Genomic DNA, 15,581 nt, shown 5'->3' with positions numbered 1-15,581 from the left:
TGATAACGAAAAATCTGTATCAGTTTATTATAATACTCTAATCTTTTAAAAATGTAATGCATACATTTGAATGTTTAATGATTTTTAAAAGATACAAAGATGATAATAGACAGACATAGATAGATAGATAGATAGATAGATAGATAGATAGATAGATAGATAGATAGATAGATAGATAGATAGATAGATAGATAGATAGATAGATAGATAGATAGATAGAATATGATTCAAATGTAAATCGGTTCTGCTGCAACCCAGAAAGCCTTTGCTAGCTTTGGTCCATTAAAACCACTATTCAGCAGCATGCATTGATTAATCCCATGGCATGTAGCAAAAAAAAAAAAAAGGTGCGACCAAATCATATGCTGGTGTGACCAACTGAGAAAGTTGGTAGCACCAGTGCAACCAGTGGAAAAGTTAGTCTGGAGCCCTGCAATATCTCTATCACCTATGAGTTGCATGTTGGTTGTAGGGATGAGCTTGAGTACTTGTATGTGACAGCGACGATCGATCATGAAAACGGTGATCGCCCAAAACTGATTGGTTTTTGGGGCGGTTCCTGAGGTCTGATTTGTTTCTGTACGTTCACACCGCAGCCGACTTAAGCAGCAAAGAAGCTCTGGCCGCCCTGTCAAGGACGCTTGTCAAAAAGTACGGGGAAGCTTGTTGACGCTTTGGACACTCTGACGTGGCAGGGAGAAGAAAAGTGTCACAACATGAAATGTAATAAACAGAAAAAACAAGCAATACATTGAAGAAACCTTTTATAATGACAGCATTTTTATAACCGTTTTGGTCACAGTTGGTCGGGAAAAAAAAGAATAATTAGCTATTATTATTATTATTATTATTTGCATTAGTGCAATTGGTCAAATGTGAGCAAATGAATTGCATTCCCGCTTAAAACGAGCGTTCGTAAATATTTAAAATAAAAGTTGCGCTCATGCGGTCCCTATAAGCAAACAACGTCATGTCATAAATGATAGGAAACCCAGCAACGGCGATTATTAATCGATTAGCTTTTCCCCCATTTTCTCAGAACAAATGTTCTGGTAGGAACGAAAGTTTACATCGTATGTTTCTTCGGAATCAGCCAGCGCGAGGGACGTCTATATTCCGATTGGTTGCTGGCGTTTTGCCGCTGAACCGCGTCATAACTCATTACCATAAAGTTGAGCTTCTTTCAACTTTCTGATTGATGCTCAAAACGCCCAAAACGCGACGCCGATGTATTTGATGCTCCTTGCAGCTGAGAGAAGCCAGCTTCCATTAAAAACGAATGACTTCCGGCCGCTTTGGAAGCTCAAGTCGGCGGCGGTGTGAACGTACAGTTAGCGTTAGACAGCACGCCTTCCAGACCAGCGTTCCAGACTAATTCATCTCAAATAAGAAGCGTTTGGTTGAGTTTAATAACCAGCTAGAAAAACGCGGCAGTTTACCGACCGTTTATTCACTCGTCATCAGTTTCAGCTCAAATGGAATGTCTGACATTATTGACTGATCAGGTTATTTCTTATTTGAGACGGTCATATTCCTTTTAGATAGGCTTGATGGGCATTGATATTAATAACGCAGCAGTGTTATTTCGTTCAAATTTTTTTAACAGTAAACCTACGTTTTATTTAAAGTTGTTTCTTGTTATGGCTTCGAAAACGCGCAGTGATTACTGTAAGATGTGCAGCGCCAATATACATGCCATATTCAGTAGGGGTGGGAATCACCAGAGGCACGATATTATCCCGATACTTGGGTCACGATACGATATTATTGCGATTTTAAACATATTGCGATATTCTGCAATATATTGCAATTTATTACCTTTTTTCAACTTCAATTTTTGCATTTTTTCCAAACACAATTATTACATTTATATCGCCTAAATGTTTGCGCTCATTGCAATTTTTACAATGGGGATAATATTGTTAAGAATTTACACAACACAAGGAAGCTTGATTTAAATTGTTTAATTAAATTGAAAAAAGTAGCACAAATAAATACAATAGAATAAAGATACAAATAATGACAAATAAAGAGAAAAGTTTTTGAATAGGTCTAACACTAGTATTCATAAACACAGAAACTGAATAATGTAATCAAATGGATATACAACACTGTATACTACCTAGATAGTAACACTGGGTAGTATTTTTAGTCCTGACTAAATTAAATACATAGGCTGTTAATCCTGATTCCTTTAATTTAAAGCTATCTTTTGTTGTTTTTTTATGCAAAATTAATGACAGACACATATGGCTTCCATCACTTTAAGAGCTAGTGCACGGATCCTGTGTTCATTATACTGTCACATGCGTTTTATGCTTATTAAAGACAAAACCGACTATGTTTAGAGTATACTCACGAAGACCGAAATTGACACAATTTTGCGTGTTAAAGCAATACAATCCGCAAAAAATAACATTTGTTACTGGCCAGCTGTTTTTGAGGCGGATTTTCTATGAATGTGCGCATGGAAAATAATCTCAGAGCGCGCGAACACTGATTAGTTTAAAATCGCTTGAATGTTTAAACTGGTGAGACTTAAAAAGATGTGCAAATGGTAAACTTCAGTCACGATGCACTGCTGGCCCGATTGTGCAAGTGAATATTCCGTCATGTCCCGACTCCTTAACGCGAGTGTGTATTATCGCCGCAGCGCTTGATGCTTGCCTTGCACAACACATTTTGAGAGAAGAGAGATAGAAGACGCAGCACCGCTGAACACTCACGCAGACACGCACTCTACTACCAAAGTTAAATTCTCATGTGTAGCTAATTTAAATAATAAAAGATTGATACTTGGCGCCCGTGTATCGATACAGTATTGCCACAGAAAATATCGCGATACTATGCTGTATCGATTTTTTTCTCCCACCTCTAATATTCAGCACTATAATGATAACAGGATTGTGTTATCATTATAGTGAATGTTGTAAATTCTCTGTGCTTCAGCTGCCCGTGTATCAGCGCGCTGTTAAGAGAAGAGCGCAACCAGTGTTTCCCTTTCAAACCCATAGACTGTAAAAAACTAGTTCACATGTGCATTCGCGTCCTTGTGTGCAGATGTTGTAATATTACGTTTATGTTATGTATCCAAGATATCTGGTTATTGATCTCATAGGATGTGTCATAGAGCGGGCTTCAGTTTACTGGAGATCATTTACACTTCAGCTTTACCTCAAGCAGTTATTCCTTTTAGATGTTTCTTTTTCGATAACATTGGTGCATCATAATCTAGCAGTTTTTTTTCTATTCATACCTTCATGTTTTCATGTCATATTTTTATTTGTCAACATTAATTTTCATAAATGTCTTAATGTTTTCATTTTCATAACGGACACGCCACGCCTCCTGCACATGCCCCGACCCCCGAGTACTCGAGTACTCATTTTTTGAGACATGTCAATGATCGGAATGAGAAATGAACAAAAATGCCCATCCCTAGTTGGTTGTTAATGAGATTTCCCCTCTTTTCCCTCTTTCCCTAGACTTCGTGTCCTTGTTCGACTTGGAAAACGATCTTCCAGATGAGCTGATACCCAACGGAGACCTGGGGCTGATGTCCATGCCCTCTAATGGAGATGGAGGCCGGATGGGGGGCACCATCCCGGATGCTGCTGCCAAGCACAGGCAACTGTCTCAGCTCCTACAGGCAGGGAGCGGCCCTGGTCTGGCTGGAAACCTCAGCCCTCAGTCTGGAATGGGTGGACAACTGGGTGCCTTGGGGAAGAGTCCCATGGGCCAGGGCTCACCCAGTCACCAGACCCAACCTTCCAAGCAAGTCGGCACCCCTACCGGTCAGGGCAACAATAGTCCGGGTATGGGCCTCAATGCTGGTTTCAACCAGGCCATGATGAACAATAACAACCAGGCTCATGGACTCATGGGGCAGAACATGGCTCAGCAGGGGCAGATGATGAATGGTGTGATGGGGCAGGCCGGAAGAGGCAGGGCAGCTCCGGGTATGCAGTACCAGGGTCAGGGTATGCAGGGAACACCGGTGGGAGCAGGTGCCGGGCCGGGGGTCAGCGTTTCTGGCAGCGTATTGGCGGAGACGCTTACCCAGGGTTCACCACAGATGGGGGCACACAATGCCATGAATGCCCAGCAAGCGGGAAACATGAACAAGGTAAGTCACCCATTGCTATTTTTCAGCTCTTGCATTCTAATGCTTTGTTTAATTTTTCAGTGTGGTTGGGTTTGAATGATTTAACAAGCTAACAGGAATACAAAAAAAATAATTGTTTCGGTTTCGACCAGCTTCGTATACGTGAAGTTTCAGTTTCAACCTATAATTTCCTCCTCAAATGGTAGAGTGCTGTTTGTTACTTTGATTTAAGTGTCATGTTGGACGGTTTTCTGCTTGTAGTATGATAATTCGCTTGGTTGTTTTGTCATTTTCCCTATCAATTATCAAAACTCAAGCCTTTAAAATGAAAGGAAATTCTGGGTTATTTTCAACTTGAGGTATATGGACAGCATTTGTGGGATGCTGTTTACAACGGACAGTTGCATAATAGATGCACAATAGAGATATCTTAATTTGTCTAAATAAAGGTAGTTAATAGAAAACAAATATATTTTGCTGTGGTAATTTTGAAACCGTCTGAAACGTGCTATAGATGATTGCTGCTGTTATTGTTTTTGTTAACATTGCATTGGTACTTAATTATCGTAGGTGTTATCTGTTGAATTGGTCCTGTTTAAGTGGACTGGTTGGGATCAAGCGCAACACGGAAGTGGCTCAAATGGCTCCAAAAGAGAGTCAATCCCATATACTCCCCATGTTTATAATGCCCAACTTTACAGCAGAGTTTGTTTTTTACAGCCTGGTACAAAAAGTGGTTTTGGTCTATAGCAAATTTTGCCCTTCATGACAACTGTGAGTGAGGTGGATTTTTTTTTATTTTATAACTCATCCGTTTAAATAATATTAAGCCTTAAAGTTGTGCATAATTAAGGGTGTGTCCACTTGAGTGACAGGTGGATTGCTGTTGATGTCACTACTAGCTGTTTGTCTGCTGTCTGTTAGCAGTCACGTCATCTCAGCTAATCCCGCCTCTTTGCCCATTTCCGGTCGTCACGGACACTACGTACATATTTTTTTACAGTCCATGGTTGGGATATTGGCTCTAGTCAGGGTATATTTTTCCAAGTGTTTTTTGTAATTTTTTACATTTTGTCTTGTCCGATCTGTTCGTCGACGATCGTCCATGCTCTCCTGTGATTTTTTTTTTTTATATATATATATATATATTTTTATATAGATGTAGACCATCTTTCGTCCGTGGTGGGGTTCGCTTAAAATGTGCATTAACAACGCGAAAGCGCCATTGGGTTCTCTGTTTTGACATTTGTGCAATCCCAAATGTTTGTTGTGGCTCTTACACATTCAAACAAAGACACTTAAACTGGTAAAATTCATTGAACCTAACACTGAAGTTCATTTTGGGTGTGTTCACACTTGTAGTTTAGTTCGCTTGGTTTGGACAAAAAAAAAAAACAGTTAGTCCTGGTCCACTTAGCGTTCACATTGGCATTTTAACACTGAACCTAAAGGCAGAGACTGCGACCAAATTGGTCACATATGCGACCATTTTTTGAGAATGTGTGAGTTAAAATGTTATGTGGTCACATTTGTGCAAGTGGACGCCTCGTAAAAACGCCGTTGTATCAGCAGCTGCTGCAGTCCGTAACTTATGTTCAAAATGAACGAGTAGGCTACATCGTGAATCCATTTTCCAAACCGTGTTTTTGACTTATTCTGAATCACTACGGCACGCCTATAATAAGTGTTTATTCGGACTATTTTATCCCGGGGTCGTCTCGGCTGCGGTGCGGAGTAGCCCAGTGCCTGCGTGACTCGCCATAGACATTAACGGAGAGAAGTTCCATCTCTACAATGTTCTTCCGCAAGACACGTGCAGTTTATTTATTGACGAACGTAGACGTCCCGCGCATTGCACACTGATGGTGAAACGCGCCAATTACGAATTCACGAATTAAGGCATATAAAAATGGTCTCACGAAACACAGAGCCCCCTCCTCCTACGTCTTTTCAGCGGTTATATTTTCCTCTGTCGAGCGATTACTCTCATGATCGCTCGACAGAGGAAAAGGAAATTATTATAAAATGCAGAAGGTAAGGAGTGTGAGATTTCTGCTTTTTGTTACAACTATAAACTTTGGTAACGAAAAATCTGTATCAGTTTATTATAATACTCTAATCTTTTAAAATGTAATGCATACATTTGAATGTTTAATGATTTTTAAAAGATAGAAAGATGATAATAGACAGACAGATTGTATATAATTCAAATGTAAAATTCTTAAAATTACTGTCCAAAATCCATGAAAATCCTGAAATTTGGCAATGATAATTAATATATTACAGGTATTTCTGCTGCAACCCAGAAAGCCTTTGCTGGCCTTGGTCCATTAAAACCACTATTCATCAGCATGCATTGATTAATCCCATGGCATGTAGCAAAAAAGAAAAAGAAAAAAGGTGCGACCAAATCTTATGCTGGTGCGACCAACTGAGAAAGTTGGTAGCACCAGTGCAACCAGTGGAAAAGTTAGTCTGGAGCCCTGATTAAGTATATTTCATGACAGAACTTACCGAACATCCAAAACAATGCTGTGCGCTGAACTAAATTAGCTTGTTGTATGTGCGTAGCTACATATGATGGTATTTTGAACCGCTGAACTCGTGAAGAGCTTATAAAATGTGTAAAGGACTCAAAACAGAGGCAGGAATCCCTCCGTCACACACAAAAATGAAGATCTGCTGCCTGCGAGGAGAAGCGATTCAGATGCCTGTACCGAACTGTGATGGACAAACCGAGAAAAAATGTATATGCGTGAGCATCCTGTCCTTTTTAGGGTCTCCTCTTCCTGTTTTTGGTTCGTTTACATGTCGTTGGTCCGTGTTGTTCATATTTCAGTCGAACCGCACCAGAGTATGTTTAGAAGCGGACTAAGACCCATCTTTTCAGGGGTTTCAGTCCGTTTCTTTGGTGGCACCAGGGTTCAGATGGCAGCGTTCACACTTATTCAAATGAACCGCACTAACAGAGCAATCGCACCAGGGTTCGTTTTAATCCAACCAAACATGCCAAGTGTGAACACACTAGGGATGCACCAAATGTTCGGAATAAATTTTACCGAACAATGATGTTTTTAATGACGCGATCAAATGGCAACTAGCATAGGGTGAGAGGCAGCGGCGCGCAGCTCACGCTTTATGAATCCAGCAAACATGTCGTCTGTGTGGAAGTATAAAGTGTCCGAGAAAGATGCAAAAATGGCCGTTTGCAGACACTGTTCTGCTGAATTGTCAAGGGGTGCATCTGCAAAATCTTACAGCACTATTTAGTGTAGGCCTAATTCAAGTCAGCGCGGAGATCAAGTCAGAGACGCGTGTGTTTAACTAGAATCTTCAAAAAGAGTATCAAGTTATTAATTATGCGCAGTAAGTTGTGAAAAAATAACTCTAATGTTGTATCGGGCTGAATGACGCGCGTGCACCAGAAGCGTTCCCTCAGACAGCGCGATCCCGAATTCACTTCTTTTTGCGCCTGAATGGTGAAATACTGACACACAGGTGTCAGTCAAACTGCCCATCATGTGGAGTATCAAAAAATTGTCAAAATAAATGGGAAAAAATGCGAAAAACCGCCCTTCGGCCAAGTGTTTCATTATATTCGGCTTCGGCCAAGAATTTTCATTTCGGTGCATCCCTAGAACACACCATTTACTTCAGTAGGCTTCTTATTTAACTTATGTTTAACATTAATCTGTGCCTGCTTGAGCTTTTCAGACATTTAAAGGGGCGGTATAATGCCCCTTTTTACAATATGTAAAATAAGTCTCTGTTGTCCCCAGAGTGTGTAGGCTATGTGAAGTTTTAGCTCAAAATACCCCACAGATGATTTTTATGTTTTTTACGTTTTATATGTGTCCCTTTAAATGCAAATGAGCTGCTGCTCCCGGCACAGAGGGCGGAGCTTCAAGAACTTGTGTGTGTGTGTGTGTGTGTTAGCAGCTCCGATTACCTCACACAGACACACTAAAATGTCAGAAACTGTTCTGCCTTTTATGTTTAAACTGGAGTCGGACAATGATGGAGAGGCTCAAGAAGAAGTGACATGTAGAATGCATCAGGACGTTTCTGAATGGTTAGTTGATGACTTTATGTTTCTGATGTGAAGTTAACTATCTTCAAGTCTTTAATTAGCATATTCTGTCATGATAATCTATAAAATTGCTCGTGTGGAAAGTAAGATGCCTACAGAATGACATGCTATTGCATTTGCGTTACATACTGTATTGCATGTGAAAAGACAGATGCGACAGTTTGAGCAGACTCACAAATGTGCTCTACTACAACAACTCTTCCTCTTCTCAACATGCACTGCGTGTTCCGGGGGTGGGGTTTATGTAAATTTTAGGGTTAGTGATGTCACTAACCCGGGAGGAATGTCGTGTAGTCCCTACCAGCCGTTTCTTGTAGTCCTTAAAAAATTATTTCTTCAAAAGCAAGTATCTTCCTTTCAGGGCTCAACGCTAAGGATTTTTTCTACTGGCCAGTGGTTGAAATTTGTACTTGCCCTGCCAAAATTTGTACTGGCCCCAACACATAAAAGTAATAAATAAATAAATAAAATAAAATAGGTCTAGTTATTGTTTGGGTTGTTTTTGATCCGTGTAACCTTTAAAGGGATACTCCACCGTTTTTTCATATGAAACTGTTATTCCCTTAACTAAGACGAGTTGGTAAATACCTCTCTCGTCTCAGTGCGTGCACTAAATCGCTCTGACTTGCGGCGAAACTTTGATAGCACTTAGCTTAGCCCAGTTCATTCATTAGGATCCAAGGAGAGAAGCGACCAAACACCTCCACGTTTTCCCTATTTAAATACAGTTACACGAGTAGTGTAACTCGACCAAGAATGGTGACACAAAATAAAACGTTGCGCTTTTCTAAGCGTGTAAAGTGGATAACTATAATGTATGGTGGAATACCATAGCAAGTGCTTGGGAGCACTTCGACTCGGCGCAGTAATATCATCACTCCGGAGAGGGAGAGGGGGGAGAGAATTTTTCAGGAGTGATGATATTACTACGCCGAGTCGAAGTGCTCCCAAGCACTTGCTATGGTATTCCGCCGAGTGAAATCATAATAAACCAAACCTTTAAAGGGGTCATGCACATGCATACATGCACTTTTACAAGTTGATTGTACTAGGGCTGTCAAAATTGCTCAAAAATGACGTTCGAATATTCCCTCTAAAAAAAAAAGCATATATTCGAACTAGGGATGTCAACGATTAATCGACGATCGATTAATTGTCGATAACACGTTTAATCGATAAACCTTATCGATCATCGATTAAGCAGGTTCATGCGCGTGCGTGCTGCTCAACCGCGAAACATGTAAGCGAGCGCGCCGGAGTTATGTTTGGAACCATTTTACACCTTCATCATGACTATAAGTTTGCGTGTGCATTCGCTGCCTTTTGTTTTGTGCAAATGTAAGTTGTAATAGTTTATTTTGTGTGCGCCTATCTATATCTGATTTATCTCATATTGGATGCATTAGAATTGACGCAGCGTGATCTTTAGCGCGCGCAGCTCAAATGGCAATGCACGACTAATAACGACTATTGGGACTGTCATATTATATAACATTATAAAGAGAACAATATTGTAATAAAACATTGTGAATTATTTGGGTTTAGTTGCCGTGTCGCGTTGTTCCAGGAAGAGCGCGTCCACAACATGAGTCATTCTGAATGGCACGTAACTTAGTTCAAGTTCACTTGTGCATTCACGTCATTTTGTGCAGATATAATTTGTAATATTATGTTTATTTTGTATATATCTGATTAATCTCATAGGATGCGTTTCTTTGAGTTAAATAACGTGCTAGCAAAGTGCTCAACGGTTAAGTTATTCATTCAGCGCGCGCCGCTCAAGCAGAATGCACGACTAATAATGAGGATTAATTTGGGACTGTCATATTACATAACATGAGAACACTATTGTATTAAATCGGTGTGAATTCATTGGGTTTAGTTGCCGTTTTAAGTGTGTTGTTCCAGGAAGAGCACGCGTCCACAAGTCACACATTCTGACAAGCGCATCTGAGGCGGCGTTGGTGACACGTTGTATTAGTCGTTATATTTGATTATTAAATATTTAATTTAATTCAGGGCCTGAATTTCGTTTTGGAAAATGGAGGGGAAATCCCCCCTTAGATGATTCTCATGGGGGGGGCGAACTTTATTAGTTCGTCAACTAATAAAAACTAGACGAAAATGTTAGAGAGGGACGATTGGGGAAGAGATCCATTCAGAACTGAGTTGCGTTTGTGGAAGATGCGCACATTTGAATTGTAACGTGCTGATCTACCCGGCAGGACAGGAGTTGGCATGCGCTTCTCATAAATCGTTCAAAAATGTAAACGTCTGGGAGAAAGAGAAGAGCAGATATATGGATAGATCTGAATAAGAGTGACGACGCGAAAGAGAGCTTTATTCTCGCGCGCGCACACACACACAAACAAACACACAAACCCAACCCGACGCGTACAGCCCTGCACAAGGACTGAACTGAGCTCTCTTTCGCGTCTGAATGGACAAATACACAACATTATGTCTAAATGTCCGTTTTGGAGAGTATTCAGGTAAACACAGTCAGATATGTCTTTACAGAACGTACAGTTGTGAGAATATCGGATGTGCATCACATCAGTGCATGGATCTGCACACTCGGTCTTAAAGTGACAGTGCGTAATAAACCGAATGCCGTCTGTGCACTTAACTCTTTAGGCGCCAAGGTTTTTTTTGAAGAAATGCTGGATTTTGACATCAACATTTCAAAAGCTTGTGGCTTGAAAGGGTTTAAAGATAGAGATCTACTGTAAATTAGAAAAATGTTGGGGATGACTGAAAGTTTATGTGGGGTGTAAATATACTCATCTAATTTGCATATTATGACGCCATAAGGGGGCGGCCCACTTGAATTTCATAATATTCAGGAAATAGTAGATATTGAACTGATGTTTGAACTTATTTGCATGTTTTATTTTTTTTTATCCTCATTCCAAATGATGAGAAAAGAGGAAACCAACAATAACAGGAGAAAGTACTAAAGTATTACTATACTATATAGTAGTAAAATGCATATGAACAGTAGCCTACTTTTTGATCAGTTCATCAGTAATATTCAGGAAATAGTAGATATTGAATTGATGTTGGAATTTATTTACATGCTTTTTTTATTTTCTTTTTTATCCTCATTCCAAATGTTTGGAAAAGAGGAAACCAACAATAAAATAGGAGAAAGTACTAAATTATTACTATATTACAATACATTAGTAGTAAAACACATGTGAACAGTAGCCTAATTTTTGATCAGTTCATCAGTAATATTCAGGAAAAGATCACGTCCACCCCTGCCACCCCTATCCCCGTTGGGCAAATGGTCAAAATGATCTGTTTGTGCTTCGTGAACACTCGCCTTGCACGGCAAAGATGTACCGCGAGAAGCGCGCGCGGCACCATTGCGCTTCAAAGATCTACCGGGAGAAGCACGCGGCACCATTGCGCGTCAAAGATGTACAGAGAGAAGCGCGCGCGGCACCATTGCGCGTCAAAGATGTACAGAGAGAAGCGCGCGCGGCACCATTGCGCGTCAAAGATGTACCAGGAGTAGCGCGCGCGGCAAAGTTGTACCGGGAGAGGCGCGGGCGGCACCATTGCACGGCAAAGATGTACCGGGAGAAGCGCGATCATTAGACGGCCGATCGTCATTTACAAAAGGCAAATATTCCCCTTCAGAGTCAGAATCGGCGAATAACATTTGCAACACATCCTCACGGTACAAGTTTTTATTAGCCATTTGACGATTTTCTCTCACAAATATCACAATTTACTCAGACGCTCTGAACTGAACTGCTTCCGCATCAATGACACGATCGCTCACTTGCTCTGCTGTTTCCTCCAACACTTTGAATAGGAACATGATGTCATTTTGATCTTGAATCGAAGTATTACATGTCTGCCATCTAGTGGTAGGGAATACAAATTAGATATTACACCATATTAGGATCTACAGCCTGTTTTATTAAGTATGACGTCTTGTCGCAATTTTGCGACTTTGGCGCTTAAAGGGTTAATATTAATCAAACAACAAATTAAAAAGAGAAAAGCATTCACTGCTCTTTAATAGCTTTACTAAGGATTAACTATATTTAATTCATACAAATAAATATGTCTGCTTGAAAGAATAAAGAATGATGTATGTAAGTAAGACTGCATAATCATTCATTGAAGAAAAAAAAGAGACTGTTCTACTTTAGGAGAAGTGTTTTTATTTAATTTTAAGATATTATTTTATGTCACAGTGCTAAATCTGTGTCTGTATTGCATGTTCAAACTTTAAAAATTATTCATATTAACAGGTTAATAGATGTTTTCTACAGGAATATATAACAGGTTTGGAAATTTTAGAGAAATTCTAAATTATTGCATTACAATTTAACTAAACCCATTAAATTTTAGTCGACTAAATCTACTGAAGATTTAGTCGACTAAAATCTTATTGTATTTTCGTCGACTAAAACTAGACTAAAACTAAAACAATTCAGATGACTAAAACTAAATGGCATTTTAGTCAAAAGACTATGACTAAAACTAAATCAAAATCTGCTGTCAAAATTAACACTGATGTATTGTGAAAAGCACTATACAAATTAATTGGAATTGAATTGAAAGAGTCTGGACTAGCCTACTACGCTTAGCTCTGCCTTATAATGAATCGCGCTGAAAGCAGGCAGGCACGCAGCTATGCAGTTTGCGTTTACACTTGCGTGCATGCCGGGCCCGTGCTGCGGTTCGCGTGAATGTGAAAGCAACACGGACTCGGGTGCGCGTTTTAGCTGATTATGTATTTAGTTAAATAAAACACATGTAAGGGATGATAGTGTTGATTATTTACCTTGGATACGAGCGAGAGCGAGTCTGCAGTGTATTCGCACTTAGCGCGTGGAATCAGGGCAAAACATTGGGAAAAGAGTCTCCTCAAAAGAGTCCGTTTGCAAGCAGCAGAAGGCCACCTTATGCAACACACGCACCTGTGTTATTCACTCAGTTGCACATAATAGCACAGAATGAATTTAAAATATATATATATATATTAGGGATGTCCCGATCAGGTTTTTTTGCCCTCGAGTCCGAGTCATTTGATTTTGAGTCCCGATCCGATACTTATATAATACATAAAAAAAGAATAAAGAAGAGAGAAAAAACAGATCCAGGATGTTCCTTATTTTTTATTTAATTCACCATATTTTAACATTCAACAACTCTGTTAACAATCAGAGCACTTCTGTGAGGTAGCTTGAACAATCAAGTAATAAATAACATAAAATCTTCACTTTTGGACTTTAGTGCAACAGTAAATATAGAAAAAGTCTAATATAAAAACAAATAGCACCTCAACTTAAAATACCCGGCAGGCATGTAAACAAAAAATAAAAATGTTTTAAAAGTGTATAAAAAAATGAGTATATATATATATATATATATATACATATATACATTAGGGGTGTAACAGTTCACAAAATCTGCGGTTCGGTTCGATACGATATAGCAAAAAGAAAGAAATGCCAGAGAAATTTCCTATTTATTAAAAGAAAAACTATTTTTAAATAAGTTTGAGTTTTCCTACATCTTGAAACTTTCAGGTTTATAATCTTTGAAGGATGAACAAATAATGTTTTGGTAATCACATTAAAAATAACATTTAAATATATATTTATATAATATTTGAGTTTTGAAGTGCAACATTAAATCCATGTTCATTCACGGCACAATGTTTCTCCTGGTTCCCACGTCAGCGCTGTTTGATCTAATAGAGATCTACGGTTAATAACGGAGAAATGTGTAAGCTTCTCACTAGATCTCGCAGCAATGTTATTACTTCAGTGGCGGATTCAAATGTTTTCTTCACAGGATCTCTTAGCACAGTGTCGCTTGATCTTGCGCTGCACAGATGTTGCTGGTCCGAACTGATAAATGGTCCGTTAAGCACAATATAATGAGAAGCGCAGTTTCGTTCCGCTTTCATTACATTTGCCATTTGATGTTGCGCAACGTTGTGGTGATCGCGCCAGCGCGGATTTTGTCTGCAGGAAAAATGGTCCTAGGAATCGTTCGGTTTGTATGCGTACCGAACCGGAAGCCTCGTACCGAAACGGTTCAATAATTACGAATACATCTACCGTTACACCCCTAATTTACATATATCCGAGTCCTGATCGGGAGGTAACGTCCGATTCCGATTGAGTCTGAAACCACGTGATCGGGCCCGATTTCCGATCGCGTGATCGGATCGGGACATCCCTAATATATATATATATTAGGGATGCAACAATATAGTTAGTCCACGGTTCAATACATACCTCGGTTATTTATCCACGATTTTCGGTTCGGTTCTGATGGCTTGACACATAAGAGTGTTTTTTTGTTATTCTATGCTTAGCCAATAGGAACAGTAAGAGGTTAAGGAGAAAAAAATAAAAACGATTTATTGCAATACTTTTATTTTATTTATTGCAATACTATATTTTACTTAAAAGCTAAGAAAAGTCCACTAGTTCCTAGTGTGTAATATAAAATTAACACTGACATTTCGCAGCTGCTGGTAGCCCATGTACAAACCGGGAACACATAAATTCCTAAATTTTGAAAATAAACATACATAGATAAAGCGTTGTTGAAAATCCGGTTCGCGTACCTCGAAGTGATAAAATAAAATTCTGTATCAAATTTATAGGCAAGACAAGTAGTTTGTTTAGGCATGGTTTGTTGGGAAATTACAAACCTGCGCACACATATTCAAACGAATTTAACTATAGAATCAATTTTTAATGCGCATGTGAACGCCATCAGGTCACAGGTTCGCGTTTAAAGTCTGTTTAGAGAGAACGCCGTCGTCTTAGTGGCCCCTAATGTAATAACAAATGATAATTTTGCTGGAAGTGAATCAATCAAAACCAACTTTAGCTGGAAATAACATTATTCAAAAATCGCTATAAAGCCAAAACAATCTCTGTTACCGTAAATTGTATGTTTATCTCTGTAAAGCTGCTTTGAAACAATCTCCATTGTTAAAAGCGCTATATAAATGAAGATGACTTGACTTGACATGTGAAGTTGGTAAACATAAATTAACCATTTCAAATAAACATACTTGCACTTCAGTAAACATAAATAAACCATCTTAATTAAACTTAACAGTAATCCAGTAGCTACAGTGTCCTTCATTCAGAATGTAAAGTGCAATTTCACTTAGGTCAGCTATCTATTCCTGTATTTTGAGGTTTCCGTTTGAGTAGGCTACACGTGTAAAACAATGCTTGCACAGAGTCATTTATTTGTTTACCTTTTTTCTTCCTCGGTATCATACTCAACGGCAAAACCGAAATGTCCCCACACCACGGATTTGAAAGACGCCGGCGCTTCCTCGTACTGTAGCCTCACTTCACCGCCGCTCGCCATGTTAAAGTGTGGAAT

At 39.3% G+C, this 15,581-nt stretch overlaps 1 protein-coding gene across 9 annotated transcripts in view; it reads left to right on the top strand.

Moving 5' to 3' along the window:
* crebbpb (CREB binding protein b) overlaps nt 1-15,581 on the top strand; it is an 81,042-nt gene that overhangs the window by 28,796 nt on the left and 36,665 nt on the right. For all 9 annotated transcript variants that reach the window (XM_056261706.1, XM_056261713.1, XM_056261711.1 and 6 more), the window contains exon 2: nt 3,486-4,126. In XM_056261706.1, the coding sequence (XP_056117681.1) occupies nt 3,486-4,126 (641 nt within the window). The remainder of the gene's footprint in view (nt 1-3,485; nt 4,127-15,581) is intronic.

This window comes from Rhinichthys klamathensis, unplaced genomic scaffold, assembly GCF_029890125.1.
Source record: "Rhinichthys klamathensis goyatoka isolate OS25496 unplaced genomic scaffold, OSU_Roscu_1.1 h1tg000185l_1, whole genome shotgun sequence".
In the NCBI taxonomy this organism is placed as follows: Eukaryota; Metazoa; Chordata; class Actinopteri; order Cypriniformes; family Leuciscidae; genus Rhinichthys; species Rhinichthys klamathensis.
The sequence above is the reverse complement of the archived record's forward strand: the minus strand, read 5'-3'. Positions and strand labels throughout refer to the sequence as shown.